The sequence below is a fragment of the Equus caballus genome, chromosome 10, assembly GCF_041296265.1.
Source record: "Equus caballus isolate H_3958 breed thoroughbred chromosome 10, TB-T2T, whole genome shotgun sequence".
Classification (NCBI taxonomy): Eukaryota; Metazoa; Chordata; class Mammalia; order Perissodactyla; family Equidae; genus Equus; species Equus caballus.
This window is the reverse complement of record NC_091693.1, coordinates 37864492-37886541: the sequence shown is the minus strand read 5'-3', so window position 1 is coordinate 37886541 and position 22050 is coordinate 37864492. Positions and strand designations below refer to the sequence as shown.

General features: G+C 37.5%; 1 protein-coding gene across 17 annotated transcripts in view; it reads right to left on the bottom strand.

Moving 5' to 3' along the window:
- MYO6 (myosin VI) overlaps positions 1 to 22050 on the bottom strand; it is a 153822-nt gene that overhangs the window by 38729 nt on the left and 93043 nt on the right. For 12 of the 17 annotated variants that reach the window (XM_023650669.2, XM_070225159.1, XM_070225160.1 and 9 more), the window contains 8 exons: positions 18627 to 18771; positions 13906 to 14063; positions 12469 to 12560; positions 9640 to 9712; positions 7998 to 8125; positions 5375 to 5470; positions 4909 to 5082; positions 1604 to 1642 (listed from right to left, as the gene is read on the bottom strand). In XM_023650669.2, the coding sequence (XP_023506437.1) occupies positions 1604 to 1642; positions 4909 to 5082; positions 5375 to 5470; positions 7998 to 8125; positions 9640 to 9712; positions 12469 to 12560; positions 13906 to 14063; positions 18627 to 18771 (905 nt within the window). Of the gene's footprint in view, positions 1 to 1603; positions 1643 to 3084; positions 3318 to 4473; positions 4571 to 4908; positions 5083 to 5374; positions 5471 to 7997; positions 8126 to 9639; positions 9713 to 12468; positions 12561 to 13905; positions 14064 to 18626; positions 18772 to 22050 lie in introns of those variants that run through there. The other 5 variants (XR_011422557.1, XR_011422555.1, XR_011422556.1 and 2 more) reach the window with 3 other exon arrangements.

Genomic DNA, 22050 nt, shown 5'->3' with positions numbered 1-22050 from the left:
TACTTTTTAAGACAATACATATAGCATTCTTATTTCTACGAAAACCAGCAACTTTCAGAACATATTATCATTAACATATGAAGCTTTTTTAAAATGTAAACACTAAGGAACTTTAAAACTTTATTAGCACACTCTTATAATTTAAAGTTTGGAATGAATTTGTGCATTAACACTAATAGTACTGTAAAAATACTCTATTTTAGATTTGAGTGCCCAAAATTGTGTTATTGTAAAAAGAAAAGTCTTTCAATGTAAGATATTTTAACATATTTAAATGACACATTTTGCAGGCTAACGTACACATGATTTTATTCTACATTTAAACGTATTTATACGTTATTTTTCTGTGATAAGAAAACTGCCCCATGATAAGAGGAGTAAATAAAATTATGCCTCTTAAAATTGAGGCAAAACTATAAAAAAAAAAAATCAACCTCTTTCATCACCTTACTTTCAAAATATACAGTAAGTCTCTAAGCTGCACCACTGCACAGTTTAAAGTTTTGTTTGTTCAGCAACATTTTTAGATGCTTAAAGGCATTAGTTTGGAATCAGTTCTCATGTTACGTTGAATGAGGCAGGGAGAACACCGACGTGCAGAATGAAACTGCTGGGCACTGACGCGGACACACGAGAAGCCAATACACCCAGGTAACTGTTTCTCTTCACAGTAGTCACCTTGCAAACTGAACAGCTAGTTCAACAGTGACGCTCACTGCAAACACTTCTAGAACACTTTTTAGAAATGCCTTCTTTTTTTAAATCACAAAAGTAATCTCATCATTTTACAGCAGCACTGTATTTGGATGATTAAAATATACTCCTCATCAGACTTTGTTTTAAAAGATGCTTGGTCCTTAAGAGACAAATATTTGCAAACAATGAGGATACGTAAAAGAATTTCTTAATGGTACCAAAAGCAAGTCTAACAATAAGTTATGCAATAGTAGCATCAATAGATTAAATACTTGGCTTTTCAAAATGACTAGTTGAAAAGGACGAGCACTCAGGTAAGTTCCGTGGTTTGTTTTAAAAAATAAGTCTTATCTTGGAGTCATGCCCCATTTACACACCCCACATATCAAATTTACTTCTACGGTAAATTTTTCATCAAAAAACGAAGTGAATCATTAAAATGTCTAGCTAAAAAAAAGGCTCTTAGGGAATGCTATGCTTCCATAACAAGGCATAGAAATGTTATGTCCATTTTTCTCATATCAATATTGCCACATGGGAGAATGTTACTACTACAGCAATAAAATGAAAATGAATTACACGCATTATCTTTAATCCTAAAAAAGTACATTTTCCTTCTCCCTAGTAACTAATTATTTTCACTTTCCTCAAACTACAGGGTAATCCTCATTTCATAACATTCAGAGAATGCTATACATTTATAAAATAACTGACATAAAATTTTGCCTTTCAGAACAAACCTAAACAAAATGACAACCATTTTAAAAACTGATATTTTTTTTAATGAAGGAATTTGGTTTAAAATGAATTTCTACTTCCTCCAGATTTCCCCTGCTTATTTGAATAATTACTAACAATAGTTTAAGAGGACTATTTAAAAACTCAGGGTTTTTTTCAGTCTACTTACAGTACTTCGAAGTTTATCCAGTAGCAAATTCAACTGTGTCTGTAGGAGAAAGGAATCACTCTATTATTTCACAAAGTCAAAGTACACAACGTCATACGTTAATATTAGCTCTCCAACATTAGAATAAAATAACATGCAATAACATCAACATGCAACCCATTACAATTTAACAACTTCTGGTGCATAAACTCTTTGACAGTAACATGCAAAATGAATGGCTAACATAATGCCAAGGACAATAACTTATCTTACTCATGCAATTAGAGGACTGAAAATCAGCAATACTAAAAACACACATGCACACTTGCAGGTGGGGTGACTAAGGGACAAGTGTGCAGGCAATGCAGGGAGGAAACAAAAGGGCGGGGACGCATCAGTCAGAGATCAACAGAGCAGGACTTGAGCATGCAGCACGCCGGGTGCAGCTTGTGTCACACTCCATTAAAAATGAAGACGTTTAAAATATGCATTAGTGGTATATTAGGATTGTTTTATATAACACATCATAAATGAAATTGTCCTGCCTAGCTATGGAAACCTTCTTTACTATTTCAAAACATTTCACGTTTCAATTATTTTTAAAAGCTTGGACAATTTTCTCAAAAAGAATTTGACAATGAACGCTACAAGTTACTACGCTTTCCTGTTTTTAATAATATTAAGTGATTATCATTTACTCTGGTTCAGTATGTTAAAATCATGTATTTGCTTTAGTTCTCTGCAAAGTAAATCACGCAAAATTCTTATATCAATTTTATACTAAGATGCTCATTACACTACTTACAAAAGATAAATTAGGATGTTAATTCTTAAATTAACATATTGGATCAATCGTAGCTATATTTAAAAATAATAATAATAGGTATACTTTATTGAATGCTGTCTATGAGTCAGGCACTTCTCAAAGCTTTTCATGGGCATTACCATGTTTAATCCATACAATAATTCTAATTAAAGATACATTATTAGCCTCATTTTACAGCCGAAAGCATTGAGGCCCCGAGAGAAACATCACTTGCCCGAGATCATAGAGCCAGTAATGGCAAAGCCAAGATTCCAACACAGGCCTAGCACTAAAGTTCATTCTCTTACCCGTGACACTGCAGTATACTTCAGACATGACAAGCTTAAGTTACAACTATGAAATGAATTCGTCATTGGATTAAAAAAATACAGTCATACCCACAACCTTAATCAATCTGGACCACCACACAACTGAAAAGGAAGCAGAAGAGCTACTAATTTGCAAAGAAAACAACTGTCACAAAGTCCATGCTTCTTAATCCAAAGGCTAAGCACAATATTCTCCCAAAAAAGGAGATAAAGTCAGTCAGAAGAGTAGAAGCAGCAAAAATAAACTAACAGCATCTGAGAGACAAGGGAAGGAGGCCAGTGATCAAAGAGCAGCAGTCAAGGACCGCCAGGCGGAGGACAGACAGCCTTCTGCAACTCATGCTTTATTTGTATTTTATTTTTATTTTAAAGCATATAAATACACACGTATACAATGACAGAATAATATTTCCATCAAAAGGAATATTTTTCCTAAAACACTAACAGTGAAAGGGTTATGACTGAATAACCTGAAAAATGTCCCTTTTCAGTGGGAAACTGCTGGTTCTCCGTGATGTTGGATAACTGAAATATCACTGTAAATGCTGGCCTGCTTTGTTTCATTGCAGCACAGAATCTGAATTTAACTTCACGAACTATTCTACAATATTTACAATTAAGAATTAGTATTACTATTTCATTTCAAAATATCTCATAAAAACATATTTGCAGTTTTATTATTGTCACTCAGTTATAGCTTTCAGTAGTTTAATGTGCAAAATACATCTTATTGCATATAAGCGATTTTAAGACATTTCAAGTCTCAATATAAAAGAACATTTTAATCCAAAGAATTTGAAGAATGTTTCTGTTTTTATTTATGTGGTCTAACATTTCAACTATGTTCTTGCCAGCAACACTACTCGAATATTACAGCAGGAAAATCAGCGAGTGATATCTGGTTCATATAGGCTATTGTACTATTTTAAACCAATCTGTTATTATATGTCTATTCAGGAATTTAAGAATATCCAAAAAGAGAAAATACTGCTCAAGAGAATTAGGAATTTATAATTAATGAATACAACTCATAACAAAATTAAAGACTTTCTATTCAGTTACCTGAAAATGTATTATAACTTTTCTCCTATGTTTATGTTTATGCTTTAAAGAAACCTAGCTTTATAAACATAATTTTACGAAGTTAGTTACTGAGAGCCCATTTCAATCCACAAGGGATCTCAAAGGGCTCACACTGTTAGTGCCACAGCACTCTGATGCTTAAATACTATTTCCAACTACATCACTTTTAATATTTAAAGCATACATAGTGAGAGGCATATGTAGAGTTTTCTTGTAAATACAGTAACAATATTTTGTAGAAATGTATAGGAGAGAAATTAATTCTAGTTATAATTTTTTATTCATTAAACTTGTGAGACAAAAGTTTTTAAATTATCTTTCTCTACGCTAAACACTCAATAATTAGAATGAATTAGTAGTATTCCATTTCTAAGACATATCAAATGACAATTCCCTGTCCGACCTCAAAGAATAAATTCCTGATCCAAATTAATAAAGCAAATGAAATGTTCTTCAATGTTAAAAAAGCAATTTGAAGGGTTTGCCACACATAGCACTTATCTTTTACAGAAGTAATTAAAAGCTTTAATCAAATTTTAGTGTAATGCACACTCATAATGCACTGTGAGAGAAAACATGCTGAAAATGAAATACAAACTGAATCATTAACTTGAGACGGGCTCTTTCTCACATGGCAGCCACGCTAAACACGAGTCCACGAAGTGGTCATTTACCTGAAGCCCCTGGCTGTGCCTGCTTTTCCTCTCTCAACTCAACTAGTCCTCTCTAGCCATCCCGAGCTGGACTACTCCAGCCAAACAAAACTGCTGACTGAGGAAGGAGACAGAAAACAGGTGGGAGAGAGAAGATGTGAAGGCCAGCCAGACAGTAAACCGGAAGCAAGACCATCAGGAGAAGCAATCAGATATGTTAAGCACCGAGAAAGAACACATTCATAAAATTACAAGAATTTCCGCAAGTTTAGCTCTATGCCTGTTTTATTTCGCATACAAGTATCAACAATGCAGGGTCCGCTCCTGAACCTCACCCATGGGATCACGAGAGTTCTGACAGTGATCCACATTATTCACTGCAGAGCATAAAGCAATGTATTTTATTTTAGATGTAGCAAAAAAAAAAAATTCAAGTAATATATTGAACACAGATACCTTAAACTTGTTCCCCACACTGATGAAGCTAAGTTTTCCTGCTTTTTGTTTAGTATCTTTGTTGTTATTTGTGGATGATTCAAATAATTCCCGTATAAACTTATCCCTGGATTCACATATTAAGGATTCAAGAGACATATGTAAAGCATCATTATTTTTCTCCACAAACTGGGTCTGGAAAATAAAGCAAACAGGAATGATTCGGTCCATCTTACGATCATATCCCCTAAGACAGCACCACCCAACAGAACTTTCTGGGATGACAGAAATGCTCTATCTGTGCTCTCCACTACAGTCACACCAGCCAATGAGGACATTCAGTACATGATGTGCGGCTACTGTTACGAGGCATGGAATTTTACATTCAATTTAATTTAAATTTAAATAGCAGATATGACTGGAGATCATCACACAGTACAGCAGAGCTTGAATCAAATGGCTTTCCCCTGGGAACAGTGACACTCACTGTCTCATAGCACACCGCCCCCGCAAAATGCCGGACAATGAAGCCTTCGTCATCTCGGACATTCCTATGTACTGCCAGCTTAGATTTCCTGGGGATCTGAAAAATAATACATACATAGCAGTTATTACATTATCAAAAAGATATTCCGTAACTTCCTTTACAAAACATTTGGAATGTAAAATACTTAAAATTATAAAGGAAAGTTTCACATTTTTCAAAATCATAGTGCTTTTTAAACATCTAGTAAGCCTTAAAGTGCCAGTGAAATCAAGCAAATATTCGGTTATAATCTCTTAGGAAAGAAAAAAGGAATAAGACAGAAAAAAAGTAAGAATACCATCTAGAAGCACATGCAAAACATAGTGGGCATTCTGTAAAGTTAACTGCCTATGTCTAGAGTAGTGGCTCTTGACCTTGGCTGCCAAATTAGAATCACCTGGAGAATTTTACACCTCCCAAAGCCCACACCATTTACATCAGGGGATTCCTGGGTGCAGCCAAAGCTGAGAAGCCATTCCTCTAAAAAACAACGCCTGAAATCAGCACGGGCCTCTCCCACCCTTTTACACCATACATCCTAACATGTTTACACAGTGAGCCTGAATCCATCTGAAAGAAACAATTAGATAGTGCTTAAGGCTGCACTATCTCATTATAATAACTCATGTTTATATCATATTTAAAAGTTTCCAAAGTACTTTCACATAAAAGAACACACCTGACCCTCAAAATAACCTAAGGTTAAGAATCCACTCTCATTTAAAAATGAAAAAGCTAAGACTTGGGAACCTTATGGGGGAACCTTATCCAGATCAGAGAGACAGACCACAGGCCTCTCCTCTGTGAGAGGCAATACACCAGCACGAATCAGAGTGAGGGCCCTGGGGTCAAACCGCCTGGCCTGATCCACCTCTTCCTTACTGTGCTACACATGGCAGGTCACCTAATCTCTCTGCATGTTTCTACATTTCTAGCCTGGGGATACTAACAGGATCTACCCCTAGAGGATTATTGTGAGGATTAACTAAAATAATTCAATTAAAAATCTTAGAACAGCGCCTGGCACATGCCAAGCATTTAATAAATGATTATCTGTTTTATTTCCAAACAAATAAACAAAAGTAATGCTCTACACAAGTTAGGATTTACGGTCTTGCTCTTTTGAGGAAAGCGACCGAAGGCCACTCTCGATGCTCCATTTTTCTGTCCTTAGCTCTACAGGTCTCTGAGACCCTGCTGACCGTTTGCTGAGCGCCAATCAGTACTCTTGGAGAAGGTGAACATGCATCCGCAGGCTGGTCATAGCAAAGACGGACGCGCAGAGAATAAAGAGGACTCGATACGTATCTTACATCTTAGCAAAAGCTCTGCCGAGGACATACATCATTTTATTTGTCTGCACTGAAGTAAGGAAACAGGCTCCACATTACAAGAAACATTCAGGGACACGGGAGAACTTCGTCAGTGGTGCGGGATCCAGTCCACAGAGAGAGGTAACAAAATTACATCAGCTTCTCAAGTAAATCCATTCAATCTATTTACCTAATGTTCTTGATTCAGTTGATGGTGTACGGAAATCAGAACACTTACCATCCACTTAAGTTCCTGGATCCATCATAGCAACAGTTGTTACACTATGCTACAGCCCCAAAAAATAACCAGAACACGGGCATTTGTAACTCTAAGTAGCTTTTCTTTTCTTCTCCTTCTTCCTTCCTTTGCTCTCTGGATGAGGCAGTACCTAGCTTCATGGATGAAAATTAACATCCATATTTCTCTGCGCTAGTCAGGCCCTTTCTGGGCACAAGGATGGAGCTGTGCTTGTATTACTCAGGTGATGACGGTTGCATGTGAAGATACACTGAATTAGGTGAACACAGGAAATACCTCAATAGCCGCGGAGTCCAGCCTCATGGAGAACGGCTCTCCCGTTCATCACCACAAGGGTTCAAGCGCAGCTCCACGACCCAACAGCAGCTCAGGGAAGCAGGCCTTCTGGCCCCTTTAGAAGTGCACGTCTCAGTTATTTCTACTACTTTTTGTGTCTGTTTGTCCCTTTAGCTAATCCTTCTACTGCTTCAGCTTCTACGTCTCTCTCAGTGTATTTTCCATTTAAAACTCCTTAGGAAAGAACATCAAAATGAACTAGCTGATCACTAGCTAATATGGATTGCTTCCACCAGTGAGACCTAAGCCATAACCTTTATTGCTGGTCTTACAAATGTGCAGACAGGTGGCCACTTGGGACTCTAGATACTAACCCCTGGAATGTGAACAGGTTACATAATGCAAAACAAAGCAACTGATGACTAGTGTGCTCAGAAGGGAGAACATAAAAACAGCAGGTAAACCTTTCTGTACATTTTAGATAGGTGAAATACAATTTCTATCTAGCTAAAAGAGCTTTGATTAGACAGATCATCATTATATACATATATATGTGTGTACATATATAAATTAAATGCCCGTCTATAGAAGATGATGTGTTGGGCAAACTATAGTTACTCTAATCCCTACATAACTTATGATTCAAATTTCTAATTATCTAATATCTAACACCTAGCACACCTTTTTCAAGGTTTCTCTTCCCACCAGAGTCTCAATTTAGGAATGGTAAGCTTACAGTGAGGCGGAAATGGTCTCTGTGCTTCTGGTGAACTGCAGATGTAAAGTGCTGATCACTTGGCTGGGGAAGGCGATTTTCTTCATCCAGAATATCTAGTATTCCCACTAATTTTGCTTCAATTAAATCTATTTCAAAAATCAAAATACAATAGGATAAAAATATAACATCTTGAAGATATGTGAACAATCTACTGATCAGAAATTTCAAGGACCGGCCAGAAACAACGTTAACAGGTGATTCTATAAGTATTCTCTCAAACGCTATAGAGAGCAGATGGATTTTATTTCAAATCTGGCAATTTACTAGAAAGTAGCATGATATATTTAATATATGTTTTAGAAAAACAACTCTGTAAGTAAAGTGACTAATATAGATCACTTCAATTGGAAGCTAGGCTACAAGGCTAAGGAACCAGAAATTCCTCCTCTTCCAGTGGACATCTATACTCAAAATGCAGTAAAACTACAGAAGCTTTTGTATGCAGAGCTTTTTCATATCACTTAAAGATATCAATTTAAATGTTTTCCAGCAAAACTCTTCAGTAACATCACATTTTTATGCTCCTTCCTTTCATGTTGTTCAAATTTCCTGCCTGCCCAAAATAACTATAAAATGTAAACTGCTTAAATACAGTATATAAGAATTGTTAAATGGGGCAGACTCTAAAAGCTATAGGACCTGGAAGAGAAATTGAGATTCTCTGCATTCCCAGAGAATGATGCTTCTTGGGCAACTGCCGGGGGGTGGGGGGCGGCGCATGTTGAATTAAGCCATGAATGAGAGTATTTTGAAAGGTGTACAAGGAGGTGGAAGTGGGCTGAAACATAAATGGAGGGGGAGGAGTTCCAGCCAGCCAAGATATCTAACCACACAGGCTAGGGACACAAGACTGAGAAAGGATATGGTGTGTGAAGGGAATGTGGAGTGGACCAGGCAGGACGTGAAAGTGCTTTGGAAAGTGATACTAATGTAATGTAATAGTATCCTGTCCAAATCTAGCACATGAGTTACTGATGTGATTGTCAGATTGGGTTTTCAGAACAAGGTTTGCCCAACAGTTGAGTTTAGAGATAAGATGGGAAAGAAAAGGAAGACTGAGCACTAGCTAGGTGGCCACAGGAAAGGCTTCTTTACTGATAAAAACAGACAAGAAAAGCAAAGACCCTGTTCTCCTGCTGCACAGCATTACCCAGATGTGACACATGGAACGTCTGAAGCCAGTGAGCAAGCGGCCAGGGGGTGCCACCAATGGCCAGAGGAGAACTGCAGGACAGCAGAGCCAAACGCTGGCCAGCCTCGCGGGAGCCGGATAAGCTACGGACTTCCTTGTGCGAGATGACAAATCCCTTCGCCGCTTACGCAACTTAGTTTCCTTCTCAACTTATTCACATGTTAGCTGCTTAAACAAAATACTCATCACAGCAAATAGAACAAATTTTAGGAAAACTCAACATAGCCGAATTTGACGCCTTAGTAGGAAAAGAACTTCCTAAAATACTAGAGAAGTAAAACCTCTCTCAAATACCAGAGTTTCAAGTCTCATAACCATAATATCAATCACAGAGCACAGAAAAATCACTAGTAAAAGCATTCACTACATCTTCCCATTATGCCAAAAGTGGAAGAAAAAAATACATACCTATACAGTCCTGGTTATCCACATAATGCACTTCATTAACGCCTAAACCTTCTTTTTGATAGAGTTCTTGTTCCTAGAATGAAATAATCATAATCATAGGTGTAGAAATATTGTATGGTATAACATGGATTGAATGTTCTGTGCCATTTCTGATTATAACATTTATTGACTAGTCAAGTACAAAGGTTCATACCAATGAGTTTGGGGGCCAAGGAGTCTTACACAACATTAGGGAAGAAAAATCCTTGCCCCTAAAGCAATGTGAAATCAAAAACCAAATGGCCAACATAACCTAGGATTTACATATGTGGAAATGTTCCCTCCTGAAGATAAGGACACTTTTCTGGAAATATGCAGAGCAGCTACACACAAATACAGAGATCTCTTTCTAACCATTCAAGCACAAAGAAAGACCAGGACTTTGAAATAGTTTTAGCAATTTCAAAGTCAAACTTATCAGTAGACTAGACCAGGGGTCAGCAAACTTTTTCGTAAACAGCCAGCTAGTAAATATTGTCAGCCGTGGGCCCCTGTCACAACTACTCAACTACGCCATTGCAGAGCCAAAGCAGCCAGAGACAACAGGAAAGGAAGAGGCGTGCCTGTTTTCCAATAAAACTTCATTTGCAAAAACAGGCAGCATGCTGGATTTGTCCCAAGCGCCATAGTTTACCAACTCCTGAAATACACAGAGGAACATAAGAACTTACTTTGAAAATTTTTTAAAGTTTAAAGAACAGCTAAACAAAGTAGCTCCCTTTTGAGGTGAAATTTGTCTCTTCTATATCTTCAATAGTCTAAATCGTTGTCCAAAGACAGGCAGAGCAGATTTTTAACATTTACAGACAGGCACTAAAATCAAGGCAACAGCAATTAACTGCAAATGGGTTCTCATATCTACACAGTGATATATATGAGGAATATATCATTCAGAGAAAATAAAAGTAATTTGGAAGAATAATTTACAAATAAAAGTCGAGTCCCTAAATATAAATCTGGTTTCTTCTCAAAAGTAAAAAAAAAAAACCTATCACAGATTTTTATCACAGATGGGTGAGCTATGCAATGAGCTTAGCTTTCACATTTAACGTTTTTTCCTGAATGTTTAAATATTTCCTTCCATGAGATATACTAGAAAAGGCTTCTGTCATTGCAGAAGACACTGTCTACTTGAAGCCAATCTAAATTTGAAATTCACATATTTATTTTTAAAAATTGTTATAAAAGTAAACATAAGTCAAGACACTGTCTCCCCTTCATGCAGCTTCTAGATGAAGCTTGCGGGGCTCGTGAGGAGGGAAGAATTAGGGTTTGTTAAGGGAGATGCATATACGTAAAACTTCACATAGTAAGAGAAGAACTAATGTGGCTGGATGAAATACTTCCAGAGAAACTCTCTTAACTGATAAGTACTTGTTTCATCCGTCCATTTATGCCAGATTTGGTTTAACCACAGTAACTAAGTAAAATGTACAAAACGTAGAAGGTGCTGGGAAATTCAAAGACAAAAACAAAATACAAAATGTGGGAAAAGATAGGTGGAGTGGGAACAAGAGAGAAGGTATTTCACATTTCAACCCCAGACAGAGTGGAGGACGAACATAGACAACAGCAGAGCTAACGCGAAGAGAACAGTGTGGTGGGCCAGCAGCCAGGAGGGCGGGTTCAGACCGGCCTCACAAGTCACTGAGCTGCTCTGGGAATTCGTTTCTTCATCTATAAAATAAAGGGCTGGACTACATTACTTCTGAGTTCCTTTCACTCTACTATCTTCACTCAGGAAAGCATATCTTAAGCAGCACAAAGGAAGGAAAGTCAAAGGTATTGGTAAGAAGATACTGGACAAGTCAAATACAAGGGAAAAAATGGTGAGCTAAACACCAATCAACGGATCCAAAGCTACCTGGACTTACTCTGCACTCTAAAGAAGTAAAAGTAACCTTTCTAGACTCGGGATTGTGCGTGGCAGCCACGCCCACAGTTATTTACAATGAGCAGCAGCGAGACATTGCTCACGGGACCAGAATGGCGTCCGCTACTCACAGGCAGCTGGCAGTGCACAGGGTAGCACGGCAGGGAAAGCAGTAACCGGGGCACTCCAGGCCACCAACCCATCAGATCTCGACTCGGTAGCCTTCCTGCCACACACAGAGAAGGTGAGCATGTAGCAGAGGGGGCAGAAGAGACCCAGAGGAAGGGTGGGAGACGCCAAAGTCAGGGAGGAGAGGAAGAGAGTCATTTGGTAGTGGCAGGGGCAGAGACGACAGAAGCAGAAAAAGAAACAAGCAGAATTTCAAGTCTAGTAAAAGTCACTAGTAAGAAGCAAGAGCTGTTCACTTCTGAGGAGGTGTCTATTGGAGTGTTCATGGAGTCCCTAAGCTTCAACTGCACCATTAGCACTTCTGATGCGCCTGAGCAACAGCTGACCTACTGGGCGTACGCTGGGCATCTTCGATTCCCTGGGCCATGGCTACACGACACCCCACCAACCAGGGTAACGGCAGCATCGTCTCTGTTCCTTGAAATTTAAAATAGCTTACTGCAGTTCTTTGTTTTTTGGAGGAAGATGAGCCCTGAGCTAACTACTGCCAGTCCTCCTCTTTTTTTGCTGAGGAAGACTGGCCCTGAGCGAACATCCGTACCCATGTTCCTCCACTTTATATGTGGGACGCCTACCCCAGCATGGCTTGACAAGCGGTGCCATGTCTGCACCCAGGATCCAAACTGGCGAACCCCGGGCCTCCGAGAAACAGATCGTGCGAACTTAACCGCTGTGCCACCAGGCCAGCCCTAATGTAGTTCTTAAATTTAAATTGTAATGGCAATTACCTCCTTCAGAATCCTTTCATTAAAAAATTGTTGAAGTTTTTCATTGCAATAGTTGATGCAAAATTGTTCAAAACTGTTATGTTCAAAGTACTCTGAAAACATAAAACCAGAATCAAGAGTCATCATCAGATCAACTTCATATTAATAAATTTATCCTAGGATAAAATTTTATTGTATCAATGCTTAATTTAACATTAGGTAAAAAATACATATAATTGTTCTATATTTCCCAATTGCTCTTATTTCAAGACAGATTTTGTTAGGCTTTAAAATTAAGTATCAAAAATACCTTGCTTCACTTGACAAAAAAAGATGTTTGTCAGATGAGATAAATGTCATAGCAAATATGTAAAACATAAGCCACTTGTAACAGAAGGTTTTAAGCAGAGGTAATAAAGCAATCTAAATTAACTAAAGAACAAAAATGGCTTAAAATGCAAGTGCTTCAGATTTTCTTCTGTGACACCTGTACAATTACAGTTATTAAAAAGTGTGATGGACACTAACTCATTTCTAAAACTAAGAGACGGTCTTACTCTAAGGTCCCTGCAGCTGTTACGATTCTGTGTGTGTGTGTGTGTGTGTGATGCTAAAACTGGCGCAGACCAGGAAACGAGGTCTGAAGATTGTGAAATCTTAAATCAAAATCTACTTTGGAACAAAGGTAATGACACTATAAATTTTAAAATAAATATCCCATCGAAACCAAAGCTCTGACCCCACCCCTGAAATGTCCACAGTCGCACCTTCCCTCGGCAAAGGTAACAAACCACAAAGGAGGAAGACTCCGTCCAGCACAGCCAGAAGGAACGCCCACACTGACAAAGCCCAATAGAAAAATGGTCACATTCACTCTGAGATGTTTACAACATGCACAGTGGGAATAACATGGCATTCAGATGTTGGCGACTCATTTCATATCTGGTTGCACAGCTCTGCGGTTGTTCTCAAATATTTATCTTGATATTCATTTGGTGGAAATTAACTGGAAATAGCTATCTGTTGACAATTAACACTAATGATGAATTTTTACACATAATAATGTTAGGCCCATATGCTAGATCAACCTGTACCCCAGCTGTACACTGCAGTCAATGCTTTTAATGACTTAATTCTCTTTATTAGTAGTACTCAAGATTAACCTTTACTTAGTTGCATTCATTTAAGAGTATAGAGACATCTCTTAACTACAGTGGTTTCAACAAACACATTTTAACTTTAGCATTAATGTGACCATAACGCAGGAGTCCTTCCCCTTTTTTTGAAACTAACTTCCTATTTAAATCATATTATGTAATGTAGGTATGGACATATAACTGAAAATATATCAAGTGAAAGGTATAACAAGGGAAGAGAGGTTATTTCTGTTTTAAATGTGTGAAAAACTGAATGAAAAATATTAAACAAATACAAACTCACAAACAAAATTATACTTACCAAAACCAGCAATATCTAGGACTCCAATAAAACAGAATGACGTTTCAAAAGGAAAACACTGATTTACTCTGTTTACCACATGATCAAAAAGGTGGCTGTAGACAGTCTTTGCCAAGGCATCGCGAGCATTGTTTGCTTGCTCCACTTTCAGGGGTACCCTATAAAGAAGAACGTACCAATGAAAATCCTTTACAGTAACATACTGTGAAAATAATGCCAGACACCCAGATCAAAGTACATTAAAGCATTTGCACTGTAAGGAGCAAAATAAATAGTTACAAAAGGTCATTTGTGAATAGGTACAGACAAATGTGGCTAAGTAGAACACCACAAGAGAAGAACTAAAGGAATTATTCACAATTAGATTAAAAATCTGTTACTGAGTCAAAGAGCTTCAGGCTGAAAACATCTTTTTAACCTTAATTTATACTTCACTGTACATGCTGAATATATAAAAAATTGTTCAGAGAAATAATCTTCCTTTTGACTTTCCCTAAATGCAAAAGAAATTGTTTTTAATTCAGGATAACTTCAAAGGTCGGTAACTTGTTTAACATTGTGTAAGAAAGGGGCCAGCCGAGTGGCGCAGCGGTTAAGTTCGCACATTCCGCTTCTCAGCGGCCCGGGGTTCGCCGGTTCGGATCCCGGGTGCGGACACGGCACCGCTTGGCACGCCATGCTATGGTAGGCGTCCCACGGATAAAGTAGAGGAATATGGGCACGGATGTTAGCTCAGGGCCAGGCTACCCAGCAAAAAAGAGGAGGACCAGCAGTAGTTAGCTCAGGGCTAATCTTCCTGAAAAAAAAAAAAAAATTGTGTAGGAAAAAATATTTACATTTTAAAATTTGAACTGTCCAACTCTACTATTTAACATAAGTAAACTACATGGTATGAGATGTTGCAGATACAGACACACAGCCCTTGTCCTCAAGAAAATTATAGTCTGATAAAGAGGGACTTCCATAAAACAATTTCCAAACGCCATGCTAAATGCCATCAGAAAAGTAAGCATGGGCACCACGCGAGCACCAGAAAAAACTGTCAAATTTGGAAGTGACCTTAAAAGTCATTCAGGTCAGACAGATACTTGAATCCCTCTTAAACAGTGGTTTTCCAACTTCTATTTCCCGCAATGGAACCCTTTCCTGAAGCGAGTCTTATGTGAACGCTCCGTACATAAAACATGAAAGAACTGCTGTGGAACAAGGCGAGATGGAGATGACGCCTGGGCACCACCGGCCAGTGCTTCTACTGGCCTCTCCGTGGCCCCCAGAAATCTCTCCAAGGAAGCAAGCGGCCACGAAGCACTACCACACATCCTCCTCGCCAGGCTTTCTTTATAATAAGAATAATTTGGAATTAGCTTAGCAAACAATTGGGCTAGGCATACCTTACTAGTATTTCCCAAAGTATAAGAGCTACCAAATTTTCTTAGTGGCTAAAAGGTTTTTTTTTAAATCCTTCTTGTTTTAATTTGTTGAAAATTTTTCTGAAATATGTCACTAGAACTCACTGCCTGCCTTATTTATCAAGGGACAGAGGATCTAACTATTCCCCCCACAAATAAAGATCTTACAGCGCCTCAAAATGACTGAATATCAATTTTATTTTACAGAACTGAAACAGAAATGCATAAAACATATGATACTGACCCAAAAGTGTACACAGACCCAGACACAACCTAGAGGTACTTGGTTGCTGATTTAAAAAATCTTGGCTAACGTGGAAGCAACCTAAGTGTCCATCAACAGACGAATGGATAAAGAAGATGTGGTACATATATACAATGGAATACTACTCACCTGCAAAACAGAACAAAATCATTCCATTTGCAATAACATGGATGGACCTTGAGAGAATTATGTTAAGTGAAATAAGCCAGCGAGAGAAAGATAATCTGTGTATGACTCCACTCATATGAGGAATTTAAAATTATGGACTAAGAACAGTTTAGTGGATACCAGGGGAAAGGTGGGGTGGGGGGTGGGCACAAAGGGTGAAGTGGTGCACCTACAACATGACTGACAAACATTAATGTACAATTGAAATTTCACAAGATTGTAACCTATCAACAACTCAATTAAAAAAATAAAAAAATAAATCTTGGCTATACTCTTATTCAACATGGTACTAGAGGTTTTGGCCAGAGCAATTAGGCAGGAAAAAGAAATAAAAGGAATCCAAATAGGCACTGAAGAAGTGAAACTCTCACTCTTTGCAGACGACATGATTTTTACCCATCAGAAAGCTATTAGAAATAATTGACAACTACGGCAAAGTCACAGGATACAAAGTCAATGTACAAAAGTCAGTGGCATTTCTATACTCTAATAAAGAACTAACAGAACAAGAACTCGGGAATACAACCCCATTACAACTGAAACAAAAAGAATAAAATACTAGGATTAAATTTAACCAAGGAGGTGAAAGACCTATACAAGGAAAACTATAAAACGTTACTGAAAGAAATCTATAATGACATAAAGAAACGGAAAGATATTCCATGTACATGGATTGGAGGAATAAACAGTTAAAATGTCCATAATACCTAAAGCAATCTACAGATTCAATGCAATCTTAATCAGAATCCCAACGACATTCTTCACAGAAATAGAACAAAGAATCTTAAAATTCATATGGGGCAAGAAAAGACTCTGAATAGCCAAAGCAATCCTGAGAAACAAGAACAAAGTTGGTGGCATCGTAATCCCTGACTTTAAAACATATTACAAAGCTGTAGTAATCAAAACAGCATGATACTGGTACAAAAACAGGCACACAGATCAATGAAACAGAACTGAAAGCCCAGAAATAAAATCATACTTATACGGACAGCTAATCTTCGACAAAGGAGCTGAGAACATACAATGGAGAAAGGAAAGTCTCTTCAATAAATGGTGCTGGGAAAACTGGACAGTCACATGCAAAAGAATGAAAGTAGACCATTATCTTTCTCCATACACAAAAATAGACTCAAAATGGACCAAAGACTTGAAGGTAAGACCTGAAACCATAAAACTTCTGGAAGAAAATATAGGCGGTACACTCTTTGACATCAGTCTTAAAAGAATCTTTACAATATGATGTCCACTCAGACAAGGGAAAGAAAAGAAAAAGTAAGTGAGTGGGACTTCATCAGACTAAAAAGCTTTTGGAAGGCAAAGGAAACCAAGATCAAAATGAAAAAACAACCCACCAACTGGGAGAAAATATTTGCAAATCATATATCTGATAAGGGGTTAATCTCCATAATATATAAAGAGTTCACACAACTGAACTACAAAAAAATAAACAACTCAATCAAAAAGTAGGCCAAGGATAAGAAGAGATATTTTTCCAAAGATGATATACAGATGGCCAACAGGCACATGAAAAAATGCTCAACATCACTAATCATCAGGGAGATGCAAATCAAAACTACACTTAGATATCATCCTATACCCATTAGAATGGTTATAATCACCAAGACAAGAAATAATAAATGTGGAGAAAAGGGAAGCCTCATCCACTGATGGCAGAATGCAAACTGGTGCAGCCACTTTGGAAAACAGTATGGAGATTTCTCAAAAAACTAAAAATAGAAATACCATATGACCCAGCTATCCCACTGCTGGGTATTTACCCAAAGAACTTGAAATCAACAATCCAAAGAGACTTATGCACCCCTATGTTCATTGCAGCATTATTCAGTATAGCCTTATGTGGAAGCAACCCAAGTGCCCAATGACTAATGATTAGATAAAGAAGATGTGGCATACTACTCAACCACAGAAAAAGACATAATCGTCCCATTCACAACCACATGGATGGACCTTGAGGGCATCATGTTAAGCAAAATAAGCCAGACAGAGAAAGACAAACACCATACGATTTCATTCATATGTGGAATATAAACAAATTTACAGACAAAGAGAACAATTTAGTGGTTACCAGGGGAAGGCGGGGAGGGTGAGCACAAGGGGTGCAGGGGCACATTTATATGGTGTTTGCCAAATGTTAATGCACAACTGAAACTGCACAATGTTATAAACTATTTAGATCACAATAAAAAAAATGTTTTTAAAAATCTTGGCTAGGCTCTTTTTTTCTTATCACTTGAGGTTTTCTCTAAATGAAGAATCCTAAAGGTGAGGGAAAACTCTATTTGCTGAGTGTTTTACTAAAGTGAGTTCTATTTAACAGAAGTCATAATACACACCATTTGCAAGGAAAATCACTTTTAAAGTGAAATCTCTCACCTTCTGAAATTTAATAATGGTGACGTTGCACAACCTTGTAAATACACTAAAAACCACTAAATGGTACATTTCTTTTAAGTGAAATATATCTCAAAAAAACACACTGTTCTGATTATTGGCGGGGCGGGGGGGGGGGGGAGATGTTACCTAAAAATCGAATAATGATTAACATAGTCAACTATTTTCATAGTTATGCAAAAGTAAACCTCTCTCTCACCTCATAAATTCCGAATCTGTGCCATGCCATGTATCTGTAGGGAGTGACTTTAAGACCTATGGAAGCCAGTGTTTATTTACATGGTGGATTACTGTGGTGAGATGCACAGAATTCTGATGTATCAAGCACATGTTTTGGAACATTATAATGAAAAGAATGAATCGTGTATAAAGATCAACTTTAAATCTCAGCGTTCTCAAAAAATGATTTTTTCCTGACAAACCACAAGGCAGGATTTTTACAAGCAATGCGTTAAGGAACTTACTTTATCACCGTTCCTTTGGTGCCCCCTGCTGTTGTTAGCATGACTCTTGTAGTTAAACTTACACGCAGATCATCTTGATCCAAACCCAGTAATTCAGCACAATATTCCAATGACTGAGTAGATTTATTCTTCAGATTACAACCACCTAATGAAAATATATTTTAATTTGAAATTAACAAACATTACGTAAACCAGATTTCCAAGATCCATTTCTCAAAAGTACACTTCACGTATTTAAAAGTAGCGAATAGAGAAGGCTTATCTGAGACTTTTAATTTCACCTCACTTTTTCACCACCCTTCAGACATTCATACTGCCAAGGTCAACGAGACCCTCACTCAGGGGAGTCCATGATAAGTCTTTTCAACCCATCAATATTAACCTGCCACTGTTTCATTTTTTATGATCCTGGAAGCAAAATATATTAATGATGGATTATAATCCTTGTTAATATATTAAATCTCTGGAGAAATATAGTGCCTTATCATTAAAACTCCTATGACTCCAGAAAACTTCAAGGAATAATTTTAATGGCAAATGTTGTGAGGCAGTTTAGTAGGTCAATGTGTGTGTGTGTGTGTGTGTGTGTGTGAGAGAGAGAGAGAGAGGGAATTCATCTGCACGTGCTCGTGTTGCTTGGGCACAGAGGAAGACAGTGAGGAGGCAACTATTACCTGTCCATCATATCTGGAGATTTCTGTTTAGGGAGGCTGTTTTAAAAAGCATTACATAGAAAGACAGTATACTATAGTGCTTGAGACTCTGGACTGACACGGCTCCATGACTTACTAGCTATGTGACCTTGAACAAGTTATTTATTCTCTCTGTGCTGTTTCCTTATCCGTATAATGAAGATAATAACCGTACTGACCTAACAAGGTTGTTAGGAAGAAGAATAAAGGTACGCATGTGGCCTCATACACTGCTGATGAGACAGTAAAATGTCAGCTACTTTGGAAAACGGTCTGACAGTACTTCAAAAGGTTAAACAAAGAGTTACCATATGACTCAGCAATTCCACCCCTAGGAATATACCCAAGAGAAATGAAAACAAACGTCTGCACCATAACTGGTACACGAATATTTATACCAGCATTATTCATAATAGCCAAAGGTGGAAACAACCCAAATGTTTGTCAAGTGATGAACGAATAAACAAAATGTATATATATCCATAAAATGGAATATTACTCAGCGATAAAAAGAAATGAAGTGCTGATACACGCTACAACATGGATGAACCTTGAAAACGTTATGCTAAGTGAAAGAAGCCAGTCACAAAAGGCCACATGTTAAATGATTGTATCTATATGAAACGCCCATAACAGGCAAATTTGCAGAGACAGAAAGTAGAATAGTGATTGCCTCTGGCTGAGGGACTGGGGAGGGAACAGGGGTGACTGCTGAAGCGTATGGTGTTTCTCTTCGGGGTGATGAAAATGTTCTAACACTGATTATGGTAATGGTTGCACAACTCCAAATATACCAAAAACCCCTGAATTGTACAGTTTAAATGAGTGAATTGTATGGTGTATGAATTATATTTCAATAAAACTGTCACCAAAAAAAGAAGAAGGGGGGAGAATACTTAGAAGATGTATTAAACCTTTAATTCTATGAAAGTAAGTGTACTACTAATTTCTAGTTTCTACACGCATACACATTATCTAAAATTATATAATTCTCAAAAAATTGACCCCCAATAATTCATGACTTCATTTAAATACTTCTTTTTCACTATTTTGCAAAGCTTCTCACACATCTCCAGGAATTATATAATGCTTACATAAGAAAACATTTAAGTTTTAAAAAAGCAAAATACTGTAAAATAACGCAAGGTTTTCTTGTCACTTCCCTTCCAGAAAAGAACTGATTTGAACTTTTTTTTAATTTGTTCTTATAGTAATGTATATTTTTGTTACATGGAATTTAAAAAAAAAAAAGAGGACGTCTCGGGGCCAGCCCCGTGGCCAAGTGGTTAAGTTCACGTGCTCCGCTGCAGGCGGCCCAGTGTTTCGATGCTTCAAATCCTGGGCGTGGACACGGTACCACTCATCAAGCCATGCTGAGGAAGCGTCCCACATGCCACAACTAGAAGGACCCACAACTAAAGAATATACAACTATGTACAGGGGGGCTTTGGGGAGAAAAAGGAAAAAAAATAAAATCTTTTAAAAAAAAAAGGAGGAAGTCTCAATAGGTATTTTTCACATTTCCAACACATAAAAACTTTTCAATAACAGTAAGTGTCTTCTAAACATGTATTGGAGAATAAATTTTCTGATAAAATAATTACAAAAATATCTAGAGCTTTTTCAAATTGTGAGGACACAGCAAAATTGAGCTCTCTAGAGGGAAATAATCAATTCTAATTAGAAAGAAACCATTTGGATCTACAGGAAAGGTCATAGGAAGGATGAAGAGTAATATAATAAAATCTTAGCTACTAAAATAAAAATAACCTAGTTTATTAATTCTCTTAATTGATTGCCGCATTTCAACCTTCTCTGCTTTCTGTTCATTCTCCCTTCAAACGAAGGAAGTTTGAGAAGAAAATTAAAAGATAATGTAAATATGCACCATGTGCCTTTTGATCATTTAAGTGCTTTTCAACTAACTAGAACATGCCACGTTTATGACGCTCTGTACACACCTGCATGTCCCACCACAGGGTAACAGTACAAGGTGGGAAATGCCACTATCACTTCTAACAGCATTTCCAAAGTGTGCATTAGTTATTTTGGACTTTTTTTGCATTACCTAGAACCCCCACGTGCTCCAAGGCATAACAACGCTACAGAGCAAATGAAATGTACTCTAACATACATTTTCAAAATAAATTTTCAAATCCCTCAAAAAATAATAAAAAAATTTTAATGCATACTAAGAACATACCTGATTTTGCTTGATTTTCTTTTTCATTTTAAACTGGGAGTAATCTATATTTTTATTTTACTTATTCATTAAAACACTTATAGTGATCACTATGTGCTAGACATAACTATTTGCATCATTTTACAAATATTTAACTCATTTATTCCTCTTTAAAACATGAAGTAGGAACTGTTATTATCTCCAGTTTACAGGTGAGGAAATTGAGACAGGGAGAGGTCAGGTCCTGGCCCAAGGTCACAAAGGCAAGTTGTCCAGGGTGAACAGTCTGGCTCACGAGCACGAGCTCTTAAATACCATACTAAGTTGCATCTGAAGTTACTGACTTCACAGCATCACAGGACATTAAACCTGAAAGTCATTCAGACTGTCTATTTCAATCTGCTCATTCACAGTCCAGGACTCTCAGGAGGGTTCAGTGACAGAGGCAATGAGGGCCCAATTATCACAAGCACCTGAGATGGTTAGAAATGGGTAGAACCTGGCTCCCACATCCACAGCTTCATTAATAACCATGTTACTTAACTTCGGC